Source organism: Mchenga conophoros, linkage group LG7 (assembly GCF_057382185.1).
Source record: "Mchenga conophoros isolate Kocher_MC1m ecotype Shallow Benthic linkage group LG7, M_conophoros_male_GT1.1, whole genome shotgun sequence".
In the NCBI taxonomy this organism is placed as follows: Eukaryota; Metazoa; Chordata; class Actinopteri; order Cichliformes; family Cichlidae; genus Mchenga; species Mchenga conophoros.
The window spans coordinates 29,023,054-29,042,485 of NC_140532.1; the positions used below are offsets into that span (position 1 = coordinate 29,023,054).

The 19,432-nt window shown below is 43.7% G+C and overlaps 1 protein-coding gene across 1 annotated transcript in view; it reads right to left on the minus strand.

The window, feature by feature from the left end:
* The window catches only part of gfra2b (GDNF family receptor alpha 2b), a 157,756-nt gene that overhangs the window by 36,015 nt on the left and 102,309 nt on the right, over positions 1-19,432 (minus strand). Inside the window, exons 4-5 of the mRNA XM_085278765.1 lie at positions 11,543-11,742; positions 4,281-4,468 (exon numbers count right to left, since the gene is read on the minus strand). Of these exons, the coding sequence (XP_085134891.1) occupies positions 4,281-4,468; positions 11,543-11,742 (388 nt within the window). The remainder of the gene's footprint in view (positions 1-4,280; positions 4,469-11,542; positions 11,743-19,432) is intronic.

Sequence of the window (19,432 nt, forward strand, 5' to 3'; positions counted from 1 at the left end):
TGCCAGGTTTCTCAGTGAGTCCTAAAAGCAGCCCAGGTTAGGTCCCGAGGAGTCATCGAGGAGTTGAGTTGCTGAATCAGCTGATTGAAGAGTGGAGGAGCTTTCCTGCATCATATGTTGGAAATACACATTCTTAAAAACAACCTTTGCACATGTGGGAGCAATAAGAGCATCAATCTATCACCTTCACAGGTTCTTCACAGTGAAGAGATCCAGCCTGCTGTGGAGGAGCATTGCTGCTGCTGAAGCAACAAGCAACTTTTGATGGGAAGAGAGCTCAGCCCAGCAGGCAGGTCAGCTGTTTACATGCTTCTCTCTAAGCATGCTCAACCCGCTGAACTGATACCCACATGGAGGACAGAATATGTGACTGAAAGCTGACAGCAGGACGGATAGAGACGGTAAACCCCGGAAAACTGGCAGAACAACCTCGGGATGAGTTCTCTCCGGCCACCGTGTGAGAATTAAATATGCCACTGGTGCACTAACAAATGATCTCAGTTCAACCTTCAGGTGTTAGCACCTTTCCTCGAGATTACCAAACCGTCCCACCCGCATCGCTGTTTGTTTCATCCAGATGGTTTGAGGTCTGGATTCTGGGAATACCTTTAGCTTGGAGCCCCTTCTGGGGATTTTAAAGGTTGCCTGGCATTTACATGTAAACAGCCAAGTGACTTCAATGTGAGTCACTGTGATTCTTACACCTGCTTCAGAGGTTTTCCTCTGTATTTCTATATTTCCTGTATTTTTCAGACTATAAGGCACTTAAAATTCTTTAATTTTCTCAAAAATCGACAGTGCGCCTTATGTATGAATTCTGGTTGAGCTTACTGACCTCAAACCGATTTTTTGTGGTACACGACACTCAAAAATCTGCTTCAACATAATATTATGGTGTGATTATAAGGACCCCAAAATGGCACCTTTTAAGAGACATGCTTACGGGCCGAAATCGGCCACCTGTCAAACTCAGACACTGAAGATCGAGAATTTGATGGATTTCTGGACGAAGAATGAACTGAAAAAGTGAGTGTTTTGTTCTGTATTTTATGTGTTACAACTGAACAATGTTGAGAGTTATCGTGAATGAGTTGATTAAAGTTTGAATTATGTAACAGTTTTGTTTTGCTTAATGCACCTTATAATCCGGTGCGCCTTCTGTAACAAAATAGACCCGTTCATTGATATTGTGCCTTATAATCCGGTACGCCGTATAGTCCAAAAACTACGGTACATTATCAGTTGTAATCACACATAAATAAATCCAGGACCAGGACAAGAGTGGGAGAAGATCCACACAAGGACCCTCTGGCTGTTTGCTGACCACTGTTTCATTATCAGCTCATTTTAAAAAAAGACCTGATCTCCTCTTTAAAGGCTGAAACTGAAGTCCACATGAAGAGGTGGTTGCATGAATCTTATCTGGACCAAAGCTTCACTTTGTTCACTTTACTGTTTCACCATAGGCACCAAGTGTACTAGGGCTGGCATCTAGAACAATACACAGCTAAAAATGTCATATTAAATTAAAATGTAATATATTTCCAAAGCATAAAGAGTACTTTATGAAACGTACCTGTACATAACGTTAACATTCATGTCACAGAGCTTGAATTTCCACCAAACCGCACCAGCGGAGCTCAGGCTGCACTCCCGGTCATCAGATACATGCACGAAACAAACGTTTGACCTTTGAACTGCACCCCGACACTAACACAGAACCAGTGAAAGGACGCTAGCAGTCACAGTGATTGAATGGTTCTGTCTGCTCGAGCAAGTAAGCAGCCTTGGTATTAGCATTCAGAACTACCTGAAAACAATCCAGGGCAGATTTACTAGTTGAGGAAAACAGCGATCGACAGAAATCCATACAGGACAAGACTGAGTACATCAACTTACACCATCTTACACCCCAAAAATCCCTCCATAAGCTTCAACTGGTTCAAAACTCTGCTGTTCGCATTATTATCAGAATCCCCTCCTACCAGCACATCACCCCTGTTCTTCAGGAATTTCACTGGCTCCCAGTGAAATTCAGGATAATATACAAACTTCTTCTGCTCACCTTCAAGACCCTTCATAACCTTGCTCCTCCTTACCTTTTTGACCTGTTAAGCACTACCTACCCGCTACTACTGCCCACTCACTTTGATCTTCTTCTTCTTCTTCTTCTATCTCGTGCCTTCTTTCCACCTCACCACAGTGGGAAGGAGAGCTTTCAGCTGCTCTACTCCCAGGCTGTGGAGCTCTCTACCCCCAGATTTAAGAAACATTGATTCCCTCCCCCTGTTTAAATCTTTAACTCAAAACCTATCTGTTCAAATCTGAATATTCACTGTGAACCCACTGTTTGTTTTTGTTTTTATTGTCCTTCATTTTGTCATCTCTATTATATGTTTTATTCTATTGTTAAGTGTCCTTGGGTGTCTTGAAAGGCGCTTTTAAAATAATTTAAAAAATAATAATAATAATAATAATAATAATAATAATAATTATTATTATTATTATTATTATTATTATTATTTTATACTTATTATTTTATACTTATTATTATTAATAATTATTATTATTATCATTATTGTGAATATCTATAGAAACTATATACCCTGGCAGCAGTCAGGGGGCCCGTTAGCATCAATAATAACCCGATCGATATATCAATGACTGATAAACATGTGTCAGAGTTGACTGTATGTCCACTGTGTTCGCTCATTATCTTCGTGCCGCTGTGACGGCTCGCCCTACTCTAACTTCAAGTTCCTCTTCATGTTGTAAGCCTGACTCATGCAGGTAATCAGTCCTTGTTACAGATGTCTGTGTTTATTTGTATGAAACATCTTGAAACACCGACCTCACTGTGTGACTGCACATCTGATATTTCTGTTTCTCTGCTGAAGCAGCTTCATCACTCAAAACCACGAAGAGACAGCATGTGCTCACTTTAATCAGACAAGTCCATCAAGTGCTTAACCTCCACCCTCAAGGCTGAGTGCGCACACACACATACACACTAACACACACATACACACTAACACACACACTCCCCACTCATACATGAATAAGCTTGATGAGATGAGTCTGACCTCAACTCTGTGCTGAATGTATGAAGGTGCTGGAAGGAAACAGTTTGAATCATTAAATGATGGCAGTGAGCTCTGTGAGCTCAGCCTCAACGGCCAGGCTGAACCAATGAAAATGCTGAAAATGTGTAGCAGGAAATAAAAAACCAAACAGGGACTGACGGACTGAAGGTGGCGATAAAACTGACCTACAGGAACAGGAGGCCTGATTCCAGCCTGAGATCTTCTCCCAGAGCTCGACTAACAGGTTCAGGTTCAAATGGTCATCAATCCAAACAAAGCTCTCGGATATTAATAAAATGACTGACCTGTAGTCTATGAAGAACATCCTCACGTAGCTCTTCCTGTTCTCCAGATGGCTCAGCACTCTCTGTGAAGGGCGATGGACCGATTTGCTCTGTAAGCAAACTACTACCCCTCCGTGGAGGGAGGGGGGTAAAGAGTCTCTGATGTACAGTTTTCGTCATATTTTCTCACCACTCTGGCTCTTTTCTTCTCACATTTTCATATTTGGAACTTTATTATATTAAGATAAACTTGATTTTTCTAACTGAGGGACAGGAACATATGCACTGTGAGTGCTTTTGAGGTGATGATGAGATTAAGCTTGACTGTCTTCAGATGCAGCTACTTCAATGGAGAAGCATAAATCCAGATGTTTAGAAGACCCGACCTGCACATGTGGAAAAATAGAGATTTCTTCTGTTTCAGAGTGTAAATATTTCCTGCAGCTGTGGGTTTGAAACTGTGCATAGCGTTATTTCTGATGATTCCTCTAAGTGTGTGGCACCTTTGCAGTATCAGTCACATGACCTAGCAGCTCTGTCTCAGGTCAGGTGCTGCCTCCATCAGTGGATTCAGCTCATACTCACGCAGATAAAAAAAAAAAATCCAATCATGTGTGAGCATTTTCCCGGCAGTGCTTCCTTCTCAAGGACGCCTGGCCTGTAGTCGCTAAAGGGGGCAGGTGTGTGCGTGTGTGTGTGTGTGTGTGTGTGTGAAATGCTGACTGGCCCACTTTGAGCCTCTCTCACCTTTAAAGCCGGTGCTTACCAATCAAATGTGTAATTTGCACCTGTGCGTCTATGAGATTTCTCCCCATTAAGCTCTTGAGCTGCTGATTTCATTGATTAGCTCCTCCTCTGGCTTGGCGGAAATCATGCTGAGGAGCCCTAACGAGGCCTAACAAGGGTGGCTCACCTGCACAGGGCGTCCGAGCGGCAGGTGCGCCGCAGCTCCAGACAGCTGGCTTTGTGCCTCTCCTGGTGTGAGCAGGACGGGACAATGGTGCGACGGCGACGCTCAGCACACGCCTGGTCCGGGCACGAGCAGAACAGCAGGGGGTAGCTCAGCTCCCATGACACCCGCTCGAAAAACTGTCGCAGGGCCTGAAACACACGACGCGAAGAAAAAGGTAAACAAGACGAGGAATGTGGTACAGGTGATTGAGTGCAGCGAAAAAGCTAAAAGCACTAAACTATTATTCCTTAATATGAGAAAAGAAGCCTGCATTAACAGTATAGCACAGCCTGTTAAATAATAATATCACTTTCCTAAGTGCCGAGGGAGACAACCGCCTGGCCGGGACTGGTGTCTGCATTTATCTGGAATATAAACTAGGAATTCCCAAATTAGGAAAAAATATCTGGAAAGAGAAAAGTGGCAAAGTGGTCTGTTTCACTGAGGAGGGATCTGCAGCATCACTGGTCCCTTTGATTTAATACTCACTAGCTTTACAACAAATCAGTGAGACTGGTGTCCACAGGTATCCACATGGTCGGGATGCTGAGTAAAATGTTAAAAAGAAATCTGAATGATTCAAAATGAGCTTAGATTTTTATTAAAACTGAATTTCCTCAGTTTAAACACGTGACAGGTTTTCTGTTTTATACTGAGAATAAATTCTAGATTTCTGAGATCACTGCATTCTCTATTTATTCACGTTTAATTCAGCATGAAAACTTTGTCAGGATTGGGGTTGTACACGGATAAAAGTTGTTCATGTCACACCTGCAGGAGGCCCTCAGCGTGAACCTCCTGGCACACAGCTTCTGTGCTGATGTTAATGCTGAAGGAGATCTGGAGCGCCGCAGTGACCCCAGTACTAACATAGCGTTCCACACATCTCACGGGTCTGAAACATCTGGGCTCAAAGATCAATAGGTCTAAATGTTTTTGTTAGAATCCCGGTGAAGGCCTAAACTTCTTTGGATGCAGCTCATTTGTTTTGCTTGTTAGACTTGTCAGAATTGTTTGCGGCTAGGGATGGGTACCGGTTCTGACATAAACGGTAGTAACCAGACCGAAAAGCAGCGCACATTTCGGTGCTTTTTTTCCCCTGAGATGTCATACACTTCAGATTCTAGCCAATCATTTTACCTTTGCAAGCGTAGTAGGCAGGCCCAGGTACGTACGTTCTTTTAGAGCAGAGCTACAGATTAAAAATGCCCAAGGTAGGGTTTTTTTTTTTTTTATACAGCTTGTGAACTCACTGTCTGACCCATACTCCGGAACAGTAGGAGGCGGTAATGCTCCTTTACGTTGGTTGCCAACCGCCGTTAAACACAAAGAAGAAGAAGAAGAAGAAGAAAATGCCCAAGGCGAAGCGGTCAAAAGTCTGGCTGTACTTCACAGCAAACGATGCAAACTCAGCAGCCTGCAACAAGTGCTTTAAGGTGATACTGTGCAAAGGAGGTAACTCCTCGAATCTGATGAAACACCTGGCGACGTATAGCATTTTGTTAAAAGCAGAGAAATGCACCGTATTTGATAGCTTGCTGCGAGACCTCACATCGAGCACATCTACTGCTCCCTAGCCCTGCACATCTACTGGCCCCTAGCCCTGCCAGTGTAGCAGAAATCATGACGGATGATGATGCAGCAGCAGCTGTTCTTCTCTGCGTGAGTAGCTTAATGTTGTTCGTGTGCAAGCTAACCACGTTATTAAATTAATGCATGTAAGGTGAACTAGCAAACACCGTTGTAGTTCCATACGGCTGTCTTCTTGTTTGATGGCAGATACTCCCTTCACCCTGGCCAAAAAGGCTAAAATGACCAAAGGAAAAGTGGGAAACAGCTAAACATGAGAGGTTTTTGGACAAAGTTTGTGTTTTTTTTCCATTGTTTAAGCACTGCTTGCAACCAAGAATGATACCCTATAGCTGCAGAAAAGGCTAACATTGTTATCTTTTTACAAAAAAAACTGCTAAACATGAGAGATTTTTGGACAAAGTCTGTGTTCTCCATTCTTTAAGCACCGGTTCGAGGACTGTTTAAGCACCGTCACCGTTTCAAAAGTACCGGTTTGGTACTGGTATCGGATAAAACCTAAACGATACCCATCCTTAATTGCGGCATCATTTGAAGACATAAACTGTAGATAAAAGATGGACTTTGCCTGCAGTCTTTCTCATGTCCATCAGGGGGTGATTCCTCAGGTCTGATTGGATAGAAGTCTGTTCGAGAAGTCTGAGCGTCCTGTTCAACTGGTCTCTGAGCTCAGTTAACTGTTTCCTGTCAGGTGTGACTGAATCAAACAGGATGTTACCTTTTGCATTATTATAATTGCAGGGTCGTGACCTTACAATATAAAACGCCCTGAGGCAATACTGAAGCCGAAACCTGACGAGTCTAGAATTACTTCAGCTGTGATGTTTCCTGACACGCTCAGAGAGGCTGCTCTGGATCCTCACAGTAAAATCTGCTGCACTGAATCTGTGTTTGAGCATCTTCAGTGTCACTGACTCACAGTTGGTAAAAACTCCTCACTACTCTGAGCCGGGAGCAAAACTGGCAGTTTTTCTGCAGGTGTTTGGCTGTGGCCCGGTGATGAGGACACACAGACTTATTGGATTTTCCCAGGAGTCTGTGATCCATGGAGCCCAGGGGTGTTCATCTCAGCCTCGGAGCTGTGGAGCTGAATTTAGATGCTTTCTCAGGTGAAATATAACCGTATTAAAAAAGCATTTTAAATGCTGCACTTTTACTTGACTATTTTTAAAGATTTTATTCCAACAAACAGTTTGTGTAATTCTGCCACTGACGTAAAAGTGAAACCGAGGAGGAGGAACTTGAAACGTTAATAACCTTTTAGCCTTTAGAAAGCTTTTAGCATCACAGCCTGCGCAGCGCTGATACCATAACACCAGCTCTGCAGTCCAGGCGCTGTCACATCATCACCATCATCACCATCATCAGAGAGACCCTCGGACGGTTTAAACATGGAGGCCGTGAGGTTTGAGCCTCAGGTGCCACAAATGCTGTAAATGATGCTCAATCACTCTGAAGGGCGCTGAGACACGGGCAGCTGTCAGTGCTAGCTGTGTGCTTACTGCACACGTGCATATGTTTGTGCTGGTGGAGCATTTTTTTTAATGACATCATCTGACCAATAATATGGCTGCTATGAGGTTACTGTACTAAAAGCTCATCCGAGAATAATTACATAATTTACACCTGCAGGTATTATGACCTGGTAAACAGATCAGTCTGTGAGTGAGTGCTGCATGCTCTCAATTTACATGAACTAGTTTCAGTCAGAGGCTCAGAAGGAAAAACGGTTATTTATTTAATTTTTATGTTGGCCTTATTGACAGATACAGTGAAGAACTGGCAGGAAAGCAGAGGGAGAGAGGGGAAAACATGCAGCAAAGGGCCGCGGGTCAGATTTGAACCTGGGCCGGCCGCTCTCAGCCGTACAGCACATGGGGGCCTGCTCAACGCACTGAGCTCAACTGCCACCCTGAGCAGTTATTGACGAATCAGAAGGTTGGAGGTTTGACCCCCTGCTACTGCAGTCTGTATGTTGAAGTACCGTTGGGCAAGATACTAAAGCCTGGTGCATCCATCCGAGTGAGTGTGAGTTAAACCACTTGTTTCAATACAGAAAACTGTGCCCGTGTGACCAGGAGGATGAGGCCTGAAGGACCTTCAGCATAAAACAGGGCTTATACTGTTTTATGCTGCCTATACTGAAAAAGGACAATTTTGACAAGACACAAATGAACAACTACAGGCCGATCTCAAATCTCCCATTTTTAAGTAAGATCATTGAAAAAGCAGTTTCTCAACAGCTCAATTACTTCTTAAAACAGAATAACTGCTATGATGCCTTCCAGTCGGGTTTTAGACAGAACCACAGCACTGAAACCGCTCTGACCAAAGTGTTTAATGACAAATGTCTGAATACAGACAGTGGAAAAATGTCAGTCTTAGTTTTACTGGATCTCAGTGCAGCATTTGACACAGTTGACCACAACATATTACTCAAACGACTGGAGAACTGGGCAGGTCTTTCAGGAACTGTACTAAACTGGTTCAAAACATACTTAGAAAACAGGAAATACTTTGTATCAATAGGTAACTTCACATCTGAGCAGACAAGTATCACATGTGGAGTTCCCCAAGGTTCCATCTTGGGACCCCTTCTGTTTAACATTTACATGCTCCCACTGGCACAGATTATAAAGAACAACAAAATAAACTACCACAGCTATGCAGATGACACACAAATATATATCACAATGTCACCAGGAGACCGAGACCCTGTACAGGCTCTTGGTAAATGCATTGAGGAAATTAATGACTGGTTGTGTCACAATTTTCTTCAGCTAAACAAAAACAAAACTGAGGTAATAGTCTTTGGCGCCAAAGAAAAACGATTACAGGTCACCAGAGAACTTCAATCTATACATCTAAAAACCACAAACCAGGCGAGAAATTTGGGTGTAGTGATGGATGCAGACCTAAACTTAGAAAAACACATTAAGACAATAACAAAATCAGCTTACTATCACCTCAAGAATACAGTGGGGCAAAAAAGTATTTAGTCAGCCACCGATTGTGCAAGTTCCCCCACTTAAAATGATGACAGAGGTCAGTAATTTGCACCAGAGGTACACTTCAACTGTGAGAGACAGAATGTGAAAAAAAAGAAATCCATGAATTCACATGGTAGGATTTGTAAAGAATTTATTCGTAAATCAGGGTGGAAAATAAGTATTTGGTCAATAACAAAAATACAACTCAATACTTTGTAACATATCCTTTGTTGGCAATAACAGAGGTCAAACGTTTACTATAGGTCTTTACCAGGTTTGCACACACAGTAGCTGGTATTTTGGCCCATTCCTCCATGCAGATCTTCTCGAGAGCAGTGATGTTTTGGGGCTGTCGCCGAGCAACACGGACTTTCAACTCACTTTCAACAGATTTTCTATGGGGTTGAGGTCTGGAGACTGGCTAGGCCACTCCAGGACTTTCAAATGCTTCTTACGGAGCCACTCCTTTGTTGCCCGGGCGGTGTGTTTTGGATCATTGTCATGTTGGAAGACCCAGCCTCGTTTCATCTTCAAAGTTCTCACTGATGGAAGGAGGTTTTGGCTCAAAATCTCACGATACATGGCCCCATTCATTCTGTCCTTAATACGGATCAGTCGTCCTGTCCCCTTGGCAGAAAAACAGCCCCATAGCATGATGTTTCCACCCCCATGCTTCACAGTAGGTATGGTGTTCTTGGGATGCAACTCAGTATTCTTCTTCCTCCAAACACGACGAGTTGAGTTTATACCAAAAAGTTCTACTTTGGTTTCATCTGACCACATGACATTCTCCCAATCCTCTGCTGTATCATCCATGTGCTCTCTGGCAAACTTCAGACGGGCCTGGACATGCACTGGCTTCAGCAGCGGAACACGTCTGGCACTGCGGGATTTGATTCCCTGCCGTTGTAGTGTGTTACTGATGGTGACCTTTGTTACTTTGGTCCCAGCTCTATGCAGGTCATTCACCAGGTCCCCCCGTGTGGTTCTGGGATCTTTGCTCACCGTTCTCATGATCATTTTGACCCCACGGGATGAGATCTTGCGTGGAGCCCCAGATCGAGGGAGATTATCAGTGGTCTTGTATGTCTTCCATTTTCTGATGATTGCTCCCACAGTTGATTTTTTCACACCAAGCTGCTTGCCTATTGTAGATTCACTCTTCCCAGTCTGGTGCAGGTCTACAATACTTTTCCTGGTGTCCTTCGAAAGCTCTTTGGTCTTGGCCATGGCGGCATTTGGAGTCTGACTGTTTGAGGCTGTGGACAGGTGTCTTTTATACAGATGATGAGTTCAAACAGGTGCCATTCATACAGGTAACGAGTGGGGGACAGAAAAGCTTCTTACAGAAGACGTTACAGGTCTGTGAGAGCCAGAGATTTTCCTTGTTTGAGGTGACCAAATACTTATTTTCCACCCTAATTTACGAATAAATTCTTTACAAATCCTACCATGTGAATTCATGGATTTTTTTTTCACATTCTGTCTCTCACAGTTGAAGTGTACCTCTGGTGCAAATTACTGACCTCTGTCATCATTTTAAGTGGGGGAACTTGCACAATCGGTGGCTGACTAAATACTTTTTTGCCCCACTGTATATCAAGGATAAAAGATCTGATGTCTCAACAGGACCTGGAAAAACTAGTCCATGCATTCATCTTTAGTAGGCTTGATTACTGTAACAGCATCTTTCAGGTCTACCTAAAAAATCAGTCAGACAACTACAGCTCATTCAGAACGCTGCTGTTCGAGTCCTCACTAAGACCAAAAAAGTGGACCACATCAGTCCAGCACTGAGGTCTTTACACTGGCTGCCTGTCCATCAGAGGATAGACTTTAAAGTTCTGATGCTGGTCTATAAAGCTCTGAATGGTTTAGGACCAAAATACATCAGTGACCTCCTGACCCAGTATGAACCTTCCAGATCCCTCAGGTCATCTGGATCCGGTCTTTTATCAGTTCCCAGAGTCAGAACCAGACACGGAGAAGCTGCATTCAGCTTTTATGCTCCTTATATCTGGAACAAACTCCCAGAAAGCCTCAGATCAGCTGAAACACTCAATTTATTTAAATCCAGGTTGAAGACTCACCTGTTCTCAGCTGCATTTGAATAAAGCACCAAATCCACACTTTTAAGCTTAAATTTCAAAACTAACATTTTAACTACTGATTTTATCTACTGTTCTGATTTTATCTGTTTTGATTTTATATACTGTTTTTTTTGTTTGTTTGTTAATTAGTTAGTTTGTTTGTTTGCTTGTTTTAATCAATTTTAAATCATGCTTTTCATTTGTTTTTGTTTCTAATGTCTCTGTAAAGCACTTTGAATCACCTTGTTGTTGAATTGTGCTATACAAATAAACTTGCCTTGCCTTGCCTTATTAAGCATCCCCTGCCTGTGACCTGCAGCATGTACCTGCAGTCTCTGTCAGAGCTATGTTCCTTGTCTTTAAACCACCTCCCTGCTACATTTCCCACATTCCCTGCCTTTGACGCTGGAGCAGGATGCTGTTGTGGAGTTTTTTTTAATCTACGCTTTGTGAAAGTGTGAAATTAAGCTGAGCTTCGTGCAGCTGAGCTGAACGCTGGGCAGTTTTCTCACTGCTTCAGGATTTCCCCTCAAACTTGAGGCGCTGCACCCACCTTCTGACATCGCTTCCTGCTACACGGCTCCTGATAGCCCGCAGAGGGCTGCGGGGGCGTGGTCTTGCTGCAGATGGAGTTATAGGCAGATCGGAGACGTTTACACGTCTCGTTAAGGTTACAAGCCTTCGCCGCATCCAGACAGGGGTTACAGGGTTTCCCTGCCTCGGAGCAGGGGCTCATCTTGGTCAGAGATGAATCTGCAGAGAGAGAAGAGATAAAAGATAAATTAAAGAGACTCACACACGTCTTTGTGCCCGAGCTTGCACTAATTTGTGCACTTAATGAAATAATCTGCTGAAAGATAATTGAACGTTTTCAGAGAGCGACTTGACTTCAGCAAGGCTCCAATCAGCAAGGCTGTAATCACTCCACTCGCGGCACTCTCGCGTCTCCCAAAAGACACTTTTAGACTGAAAGCTTCGATTTCTGTTTTTATGATTAACCGTGTTTTTCTGCTTCTCCACTTACTTTGAAAAGTCCGAAGGCCGGAGGTCAAAGAAAAACAAAAACAAAGAGAAACTCAGAGGAGGAACAGAAAGTCACCTTCGACAAAATAATAAGAACACTACTACAGCATGCACCATTAGACAGGTGAATTTGAATAATAACTACAGAGAAGCTTCGCTTGTTGTAGAAAAGTGAACATTTCGCCTCCTGTCTATTCTGGCCGGGCTTGTCCTCCAGAGAGGAGGTTAGCCTGGGAACGCCTTGATGGTTCTGGATAAGCTGGAGGACGTGGTGAGAAGGAGGTCTGGGCTTCCCTGCTGCTGCCCCCGAGACCCAACTTCAGATCAGCAGAAGAAAATAAATGAATGATTTAATGTGTTATTTTAGATTTGAACTTTTATTGAAGTGGATGAACTAGCTTCAATAATGCACGGCGCATTGCTCAGTCACAGTTTTAATAACACGTGAACTTTTGTACTAACATGTTTTCATACAATATTTAACATTAGTTTATTTAAAGTGTTTTTCTGCCTTGCTGTCTGGTGTATAACATGTAATGTTGATAATGAAGCGGCATGGTTCATTGTTGAAGAATCTTTTTTTTAGTAGACGAAGAAATTGGTCGCCAGGAACATCTCTGATTTATCTAACCTGCGATCTTTGTGTAAACCCAGTGACATGTTTGCACTGAATAACATATTAAAATCACACGAACGATGTGTGACTGATTGCTCCGTCAGCCCTCTAGCCTGCACCCGCATGCCCAATAATCACAGGATGAGAGCAGAGTGATCACAGATCACGTCCATCAACGTGATTGGACAGGTTAAAGGTCATCATTGTAACTGTGTTTCTTCCTAAAACAGAAAACTCTAAATACAAAGCTGAGATTTTATAAATGATATTTTTATCAGGATGTCTGAGTTGTTGTGATGAATTCAGATAAACTTAAATGAAGAAGAGCTGTCTTTGGTACGCTGTACGAGCTCATGTGACTAATCCTCTGTAATCCTGCGTAAACCACTTACTGCTTAAGTTTGCTCCATGAGTCAATCAGTCTGCATCCTTCTTCAAATATATAAAACGACTTTTATATATTGGACGTGTTTAATAGAGAGACTCAACATCCACACAGAAACATTTTAACAACTCAGACTGTGAAGAAAGAAAACCACACAAAACAGCAATCAGCGCCGCACACAGACCCACAAACAGACACAGAACATGCCTCCGTCAGTCAGGGCTCCCTGCTCTCAGAGCCAGCTCACTGTGACACAATCCTAAACAGCACAGCTGTCACGGTACTGGGTCGTGTGACCCAGTGTTTGAGTTTTTATGTATTTTTTTGTATTTATTTTCAGTCTAGTTAAATTCTAGGTTGCTGTTCAGGCCTTATTTCTTAGTTATTTCTGTCATCTCCGCCTGTACTCAGTCTCCCTGGTTCCTGCGTCTATGTTTCATGTCTATGCGGTTAAGTTCATGTCATGTTTTATCTCCATGTCTATGTCTCCGTGTTTCCTGTTTTATTTTGTAAGAGTCTGGTGTTCTTTGTTCATTGTAGTTAGTGTTTCTCTCCCCTGTATTGTCATTATGTTTCATTCGAGTCAGCTGTGTTCTCATGTGTCTCCACTTCCCCTGATCACCTCATGTGTGTATTTAAGTCCTCAGTCTTCCTTTGTTCGTTGTCGCGTTGTCTGTGTACTTCCCCTCTGGTCAAGTTAAGTGTTTTTCAGGATTCTGTGCAGTTCAGGTTTGCCATTTGGTTTCTGTTGTTTTTCATGCAGCCGCACGATGAGGTTCTGTGCAGGTCATGTCTGTTTCGTCATGCCATTTGGTTCACAGTTTCCATGCATCTGCACAGCATTCTGTTCACAGTGATCATAGTTATTCCTTACAGTCAGGTTAGTATTTTTCCAGTTTAGGTTTTTGGTTAGTTGCAGTCTGTCCCTGTTATGTTTTGTCTACTCCCTCCTGCATCAGCCCAAATAAAGGCTCTCTTTCAGTTTAAGTTCACTCCTGTCTCCTCGCCTGTGTTCGCGCCTGGGTCCACCACACACTCTCCACACGGTCTGCCCCCGCTGGCCGTGACAACAGCATCCACCTGCTCACATCCACCCAACAAACAGCAGCACAGAAGTCTGTTTTTCCTCCATCAACAACTTCAGCTCCATCAGTGCACTCACCATGTGACCTAATTAGGACTGTAACAGGAGGCAGTGTTTGTGGTTCTGTGTCCTGCAGCTGTGTTAGGGTTTAACAGTGAGCACGCTGCAGGAGCAGTGAAAGTGCTGTAGTCGTGTCCATGTCAGGTCTGAGTGCTGCAATCACATGTACCCACATGTGATTACATGTAATCACCTGCATTCACATGTACAGCGGTGCTGATTAGCATCTCCTGCCTGTGAGGCAGACTGCTCTGACCACCTTCGCTGTGCAGGACGTTTCTGATGAGTGCATGATACACAGGGACACGCCCAGACTGGCTGACCCTGGGTCAGCTGCTAACAGGCAAATAGTCTTAAGTGGAGCAGAAGCAGGCCGAAGGACTGGCGGCATGTCTGACAGGTCTCTGCTCACTGGCTACAGAACATTACAGGGAGAGGGGGTCAGCTGACGGCCTGTGAGGTGCTGATTAAACGATATCATCAGCAACGTGGTAAGACACCATCAGCATCAGTGCAGCTTCTTTGTTAACGAGCTGAGTTTCATTGAGTCTGATCTGTTTTACCTGAGTGCTGATTAAATGTGACTGACAGGCTGAGGTTTCTTCTCATGAGCGGCTTCATCCAAATACTGAACATCCTGAGTTTAATGGGTTTAAATGAAGCGCTCCCTGATCATGACCTGCTCCGTTTTTCACTCATGGAATTTATCAGAGTGGCTTTGCATGATTCACAGTTAAGAATCATCCTTCTGTATCATCCTGTTTCCTGATGGCCAACGTCTGGAAGCCTACTGAGGGACAGGACACAGTGTGTGTGTTCATTTCTTTACATTTACTTTATGCCGCCAATGTGTTCTTAGACTTTAATTAAACACTGGCCACTTTATTAGTTACTCCTTGTTAGGATGTGGATGGGCTCTTTTCATTCAGAGCTGCTTTAACTCAACAAGCTGCTGGAAACGTTCCTCAGACTTTGTTCCATGGTATGACATCATCATGACATCATCACACAGTTTCTGCAGGTGTGTTGCTGCCTTTGTGATGAAGGTGAAGGTGCTCTGTTGGACTGAGTGCAGCGAACTTGTCATGTTCAGAAACCAGACTGTGTTGTAAGTCTGAGTTTCTTGTTCTTACTGACAGGAATGACACAATGTGGTCTCCTGCTGCTGCAGCCCATCTGCTTGAAGGTTCTTCTGTAGACGTTGGTTGTAATGAGTACCTTTCTATCAGCAGTCTGCTGTTTCTCTTCTGACCTCTGAGCTCAGCAGGGCGTTTCCTCCCAGAGAGCCGATGTCTGTGATGGTGGTTGGTGGTAAAATCGCAGCAGATTAGCAGATTGTGCAACACTCAGACCAACAACCACGCCGCCCTCAGGCCCTTAAAGCAACTTTCTTATCATTCTGATGCTCAGTTTGAACTCGTGCTGCGCCACTCTGCAGATTGGTGTATATCCAACGCCAGGTAAATACAGGGCCAGTACCACTGGCCCTGTATTTACAGGGCCAGTGGTACTAACTATTTCTACAGGCAGCTGCTGTTGAGGAGCGCAGTGTGTCCTGATTTATGAGATGAACCATCATCAGGTTGCAAATTCTGAAGGCATTTTAAGTATCACTAAATCACTGTAACTTTTACTTTTAAAATAAGGAGTTAACACAGTAAAACACACCTTCCAGCTTTTATTTTGAAACTGAGCTGAATGTAGAGTTGTCTGGCTCAGCGTCTGTAGTTTAACTGTGCTGCAGGCTGTAAATAAAGCAGACAGTCAGCACAGACATGTTTCATAGCTCATGTTCGGGGTGTAGAATTTTATTTAAAAAATTACTTATTTAACACGCTTCAGTGAGCTGCACATAGAGGATAGAAACAAAGCATCGATCTGATACTATCGATACCTGGACGAGACCACCTCTAGTTTGAATTTCAGCATGTTTGCACACCTAAAGGCTCTGAGCTGCTGCCGTGCGATTGGCTGATTAGACATCAGTGTTAACGAGGGGTTGAACAGGTGTACCTAATAAAATGGGCGGTGATTATGTATTTAATGGTGTGCTCAGAGACTGGGTGGGTGGGTCGTGATGTTTGCGGCTCTACCTGCAGCAGCAGAGCTGAGCACATGTCTGTTGCCCTCCAACATGATCAGGATCTACAGAACAACGACACCTTCTCGTCTCCAGGGCTACGGTGAGATCCAATCAAGCGTGTGAATGTCACACCAGCATGTCGAGTGTGAACACACACGTGTGGACACCATTAAGTCTCAGCCTAACACATCCAATCACACAACTCCAATGGAAAAGACAGCTGTATCTGCGGCTCAGGGACAGATCATGAAGCGTGGCATCATGACATTTCCCTCAGTGTTTTAGCAAATTTACATCAGTGACTGACAACGCCTCCAGTGCTGAGCAGAGAAATCAAAGGCTTCCTGTGAGGCAGAAAACTGGGCACGATCAATGAAACCCCAGAAAAAATAATCTCATGCAGAGAATCCTCGAAGGAGCGGAGCCTCCAAACCTCAGAAATATGACTTAAATTGGCTTTTCCTCGGTGGAGGTATGAGCTCAGTGCGCCAGTTTCTTTGTTTACACAAAAACCATCAAGCTGAACCTCCTCAGGTTGAGAGCAGCACGGGACACCGGATGCAGATTCATCCACTCTGGAAGAGTGGGAGATGATGTCAATACTGCAATCTCAAATACCTAACATGCTGTGCGCTAAACCGAAACCTTTTAAAAGTCACTTCTTTTAAGATGATTCAAATTCATTAGGAAAAGGTGGAGGTGGTGGATTTTTAGGTAACAGCTGGTCCCTGCAGGTCTTCAGCCTCAAAGCTGGGAACATTTATCTATATTACACCTTCAGACAACTTCACCTCCAACTCTGTCAGAGGTCCAGTTCCAGAAGGAAGTGACCTTGGATTTTCATATTTATGCCATCTAGCAAAAACCACTGTCAGTATTTTATACAGCAACAACATGCTTCTGCTTATCGCTGATGTCATTTGCTTCCATGAAGACCCTCAACCTGTGATTGCTGCTCAGATCTGCAGCTATGCAGCAGCATCGTTTCACCCTTTGAACTTCTGCACCGCGTCTGTGTCGATACGGCCGGAGTGAGCCGAGGTGATGGAGAGGACACCGCTGTGAGCTGCCATCACCTCTGACTGACACCTCACTAATTAAATATGAATGTGGTCACCATCAATGCACCTCTGCAGGGTCCTATCAGCATCTTCACACTGCATAAAACGCACGCACACAGACGCAAACACACATACACAGACATACACACACGAACACACACACATAGTTACACGCACAGACACACACAAACAGACACACTCAGGCTCTCCGTGTGCTACACATGTAGAAGTTTACAGGATGGGATGCTCTCTGGTGGTTTAAAACATTTTATTATCAGTGACAGAGTCGGCCCTCATGGAACATGTTCTTCTTTGAGCTCAAACATCTACTGACAGAGTACAATACACACACACACACACACACACACACACACACACACACACACACACACACACACACACACACACACACACACACACACAGACAGACAGACACACACACACTAGCCGTTGTGTGTTTCCAAGAAAGCTCGAGCTGTTGAGGTGTTGCTTTGTGGCTCCATGAAAGCAGAAAGTCGAGCCATCGTGAAGACGTCTTCACCACCCACACGTCTTTCAGGAAACATCACTCATACTTTGAGTTTTTTCTCACACTTGTTAAATCTGATGCAGAAAAATAAAAACCAGAAGAAAGGTTAAACCCAGATCTGTTCCAGGTGCTTCCCTAACTCTCCTGTCAAGCCCTAAAGACTGTGGAATCATTCACATGTGAAGGAGTCAGGATGAGTTATTTGGAGCGAGTTGTCGGTTACTTATAAAGACCAATCAAGTTGCATGGGGAAACTGGACATGTTATCCTGCGGGAGTATTGTTTTTTAATTGTTCTCATTGTTCTCTACTCTGCTTCTATTTTGTGCTTTTACTTGCTGGTCAGCTTGTGGTTTTGGTTCTAAGGGTCTTAGCTGAATATTTACCCCGACACCTCCACAGCAGCATGTCAGGCAAACCCAAACCCACAGCAGGCTGTTGCTGGTTTGGGTTTGCAGAGGCTTTAAGGTTTGGGCATTGCCCACCCACAGATGTACTGAAAACTGACTTCTGATGAGGAAAAGAATCAATGATAAGGTCCTTCGACAGAAACTGATAATGTTTGAGAGGGTGAAGAGGCAGAGATGCTGTGACTGAGTGATGCTGCTTCATGCATAAACTGCACAACAGCCAGCGTCCTACATTCCCAGCAGATGTCTCGCTCATGCTAATGATCTGCAGAAAGTTTTTGTTTTAAGCACTTTCCCCAAAAACTTTGTCTGCCCATCATCTGAGTGCAGAGAGTGAGTCGTCTGGAAATGATGGAGCTGTCCACCGTCGAGCACATCCAAACTTTTCACTTTATCTAACTGAGCAGAAAACGTTTGACAGGCAGAGAGAGGAGGTGGAGGTGGAAGAGAAGTACGCTGAATGCAGAGCGATGAGCTGTAACTCTGTTTGTCTCCAACAGCAAACTTTGATCATACTTTTGGGTTGGTAGATCTTTCTACCAGATCAATCATGAATGAGCTGACCGGGCTGGCAGAGCTGATGATGAGGATGTTTCAGAGCCTCCTGAAGGGATCAACGATGTTGGAGAGGGCTGCTGATTCACTCGAAGGCAATTGGGTAGGATGTTGTTGACTGTAGTAGATGATGTTGTGCACGGCCTCAGTGTCTCCAACTCTGTAAATGTCTTACCTCGGAGCAACTCCCTGAGACTCGTTCCTATTCTCATTAAAAATTAACACTTTAATTATCTGGCTGCCCAGTTATTCACACAGCTACATGTCTGACTTATTTTGGAAGGTTGCTGCTTTGCCTGCTGATGGCGCTGAGCTGCAGATGTGACATGAAGTTGCTCTGATGCAAAAATAAACATTTGTATAAATTTGACTTTAATTTTCTCAAAATATTAAACTATACTATATCAATTGCTTTGATTTTGTTATTCATGCAAGTTTTTTGTTTTTTTATTCCATTAGATTCATTTCCTCATGAGGGGGCTTTGTGCTGTTGATAAAATTAGTCTGTCTTTGTCAGACGACATCTGTTCTCTGTTCTCTGTCACTGGTTCTCTTGTGGAAGACATACAGAACTTTTTGCAGTAAAGCAGAAGAAGAGCTGAAAGTTGATTGAAGTTCAGATAAAGGCAGTTAAAGGT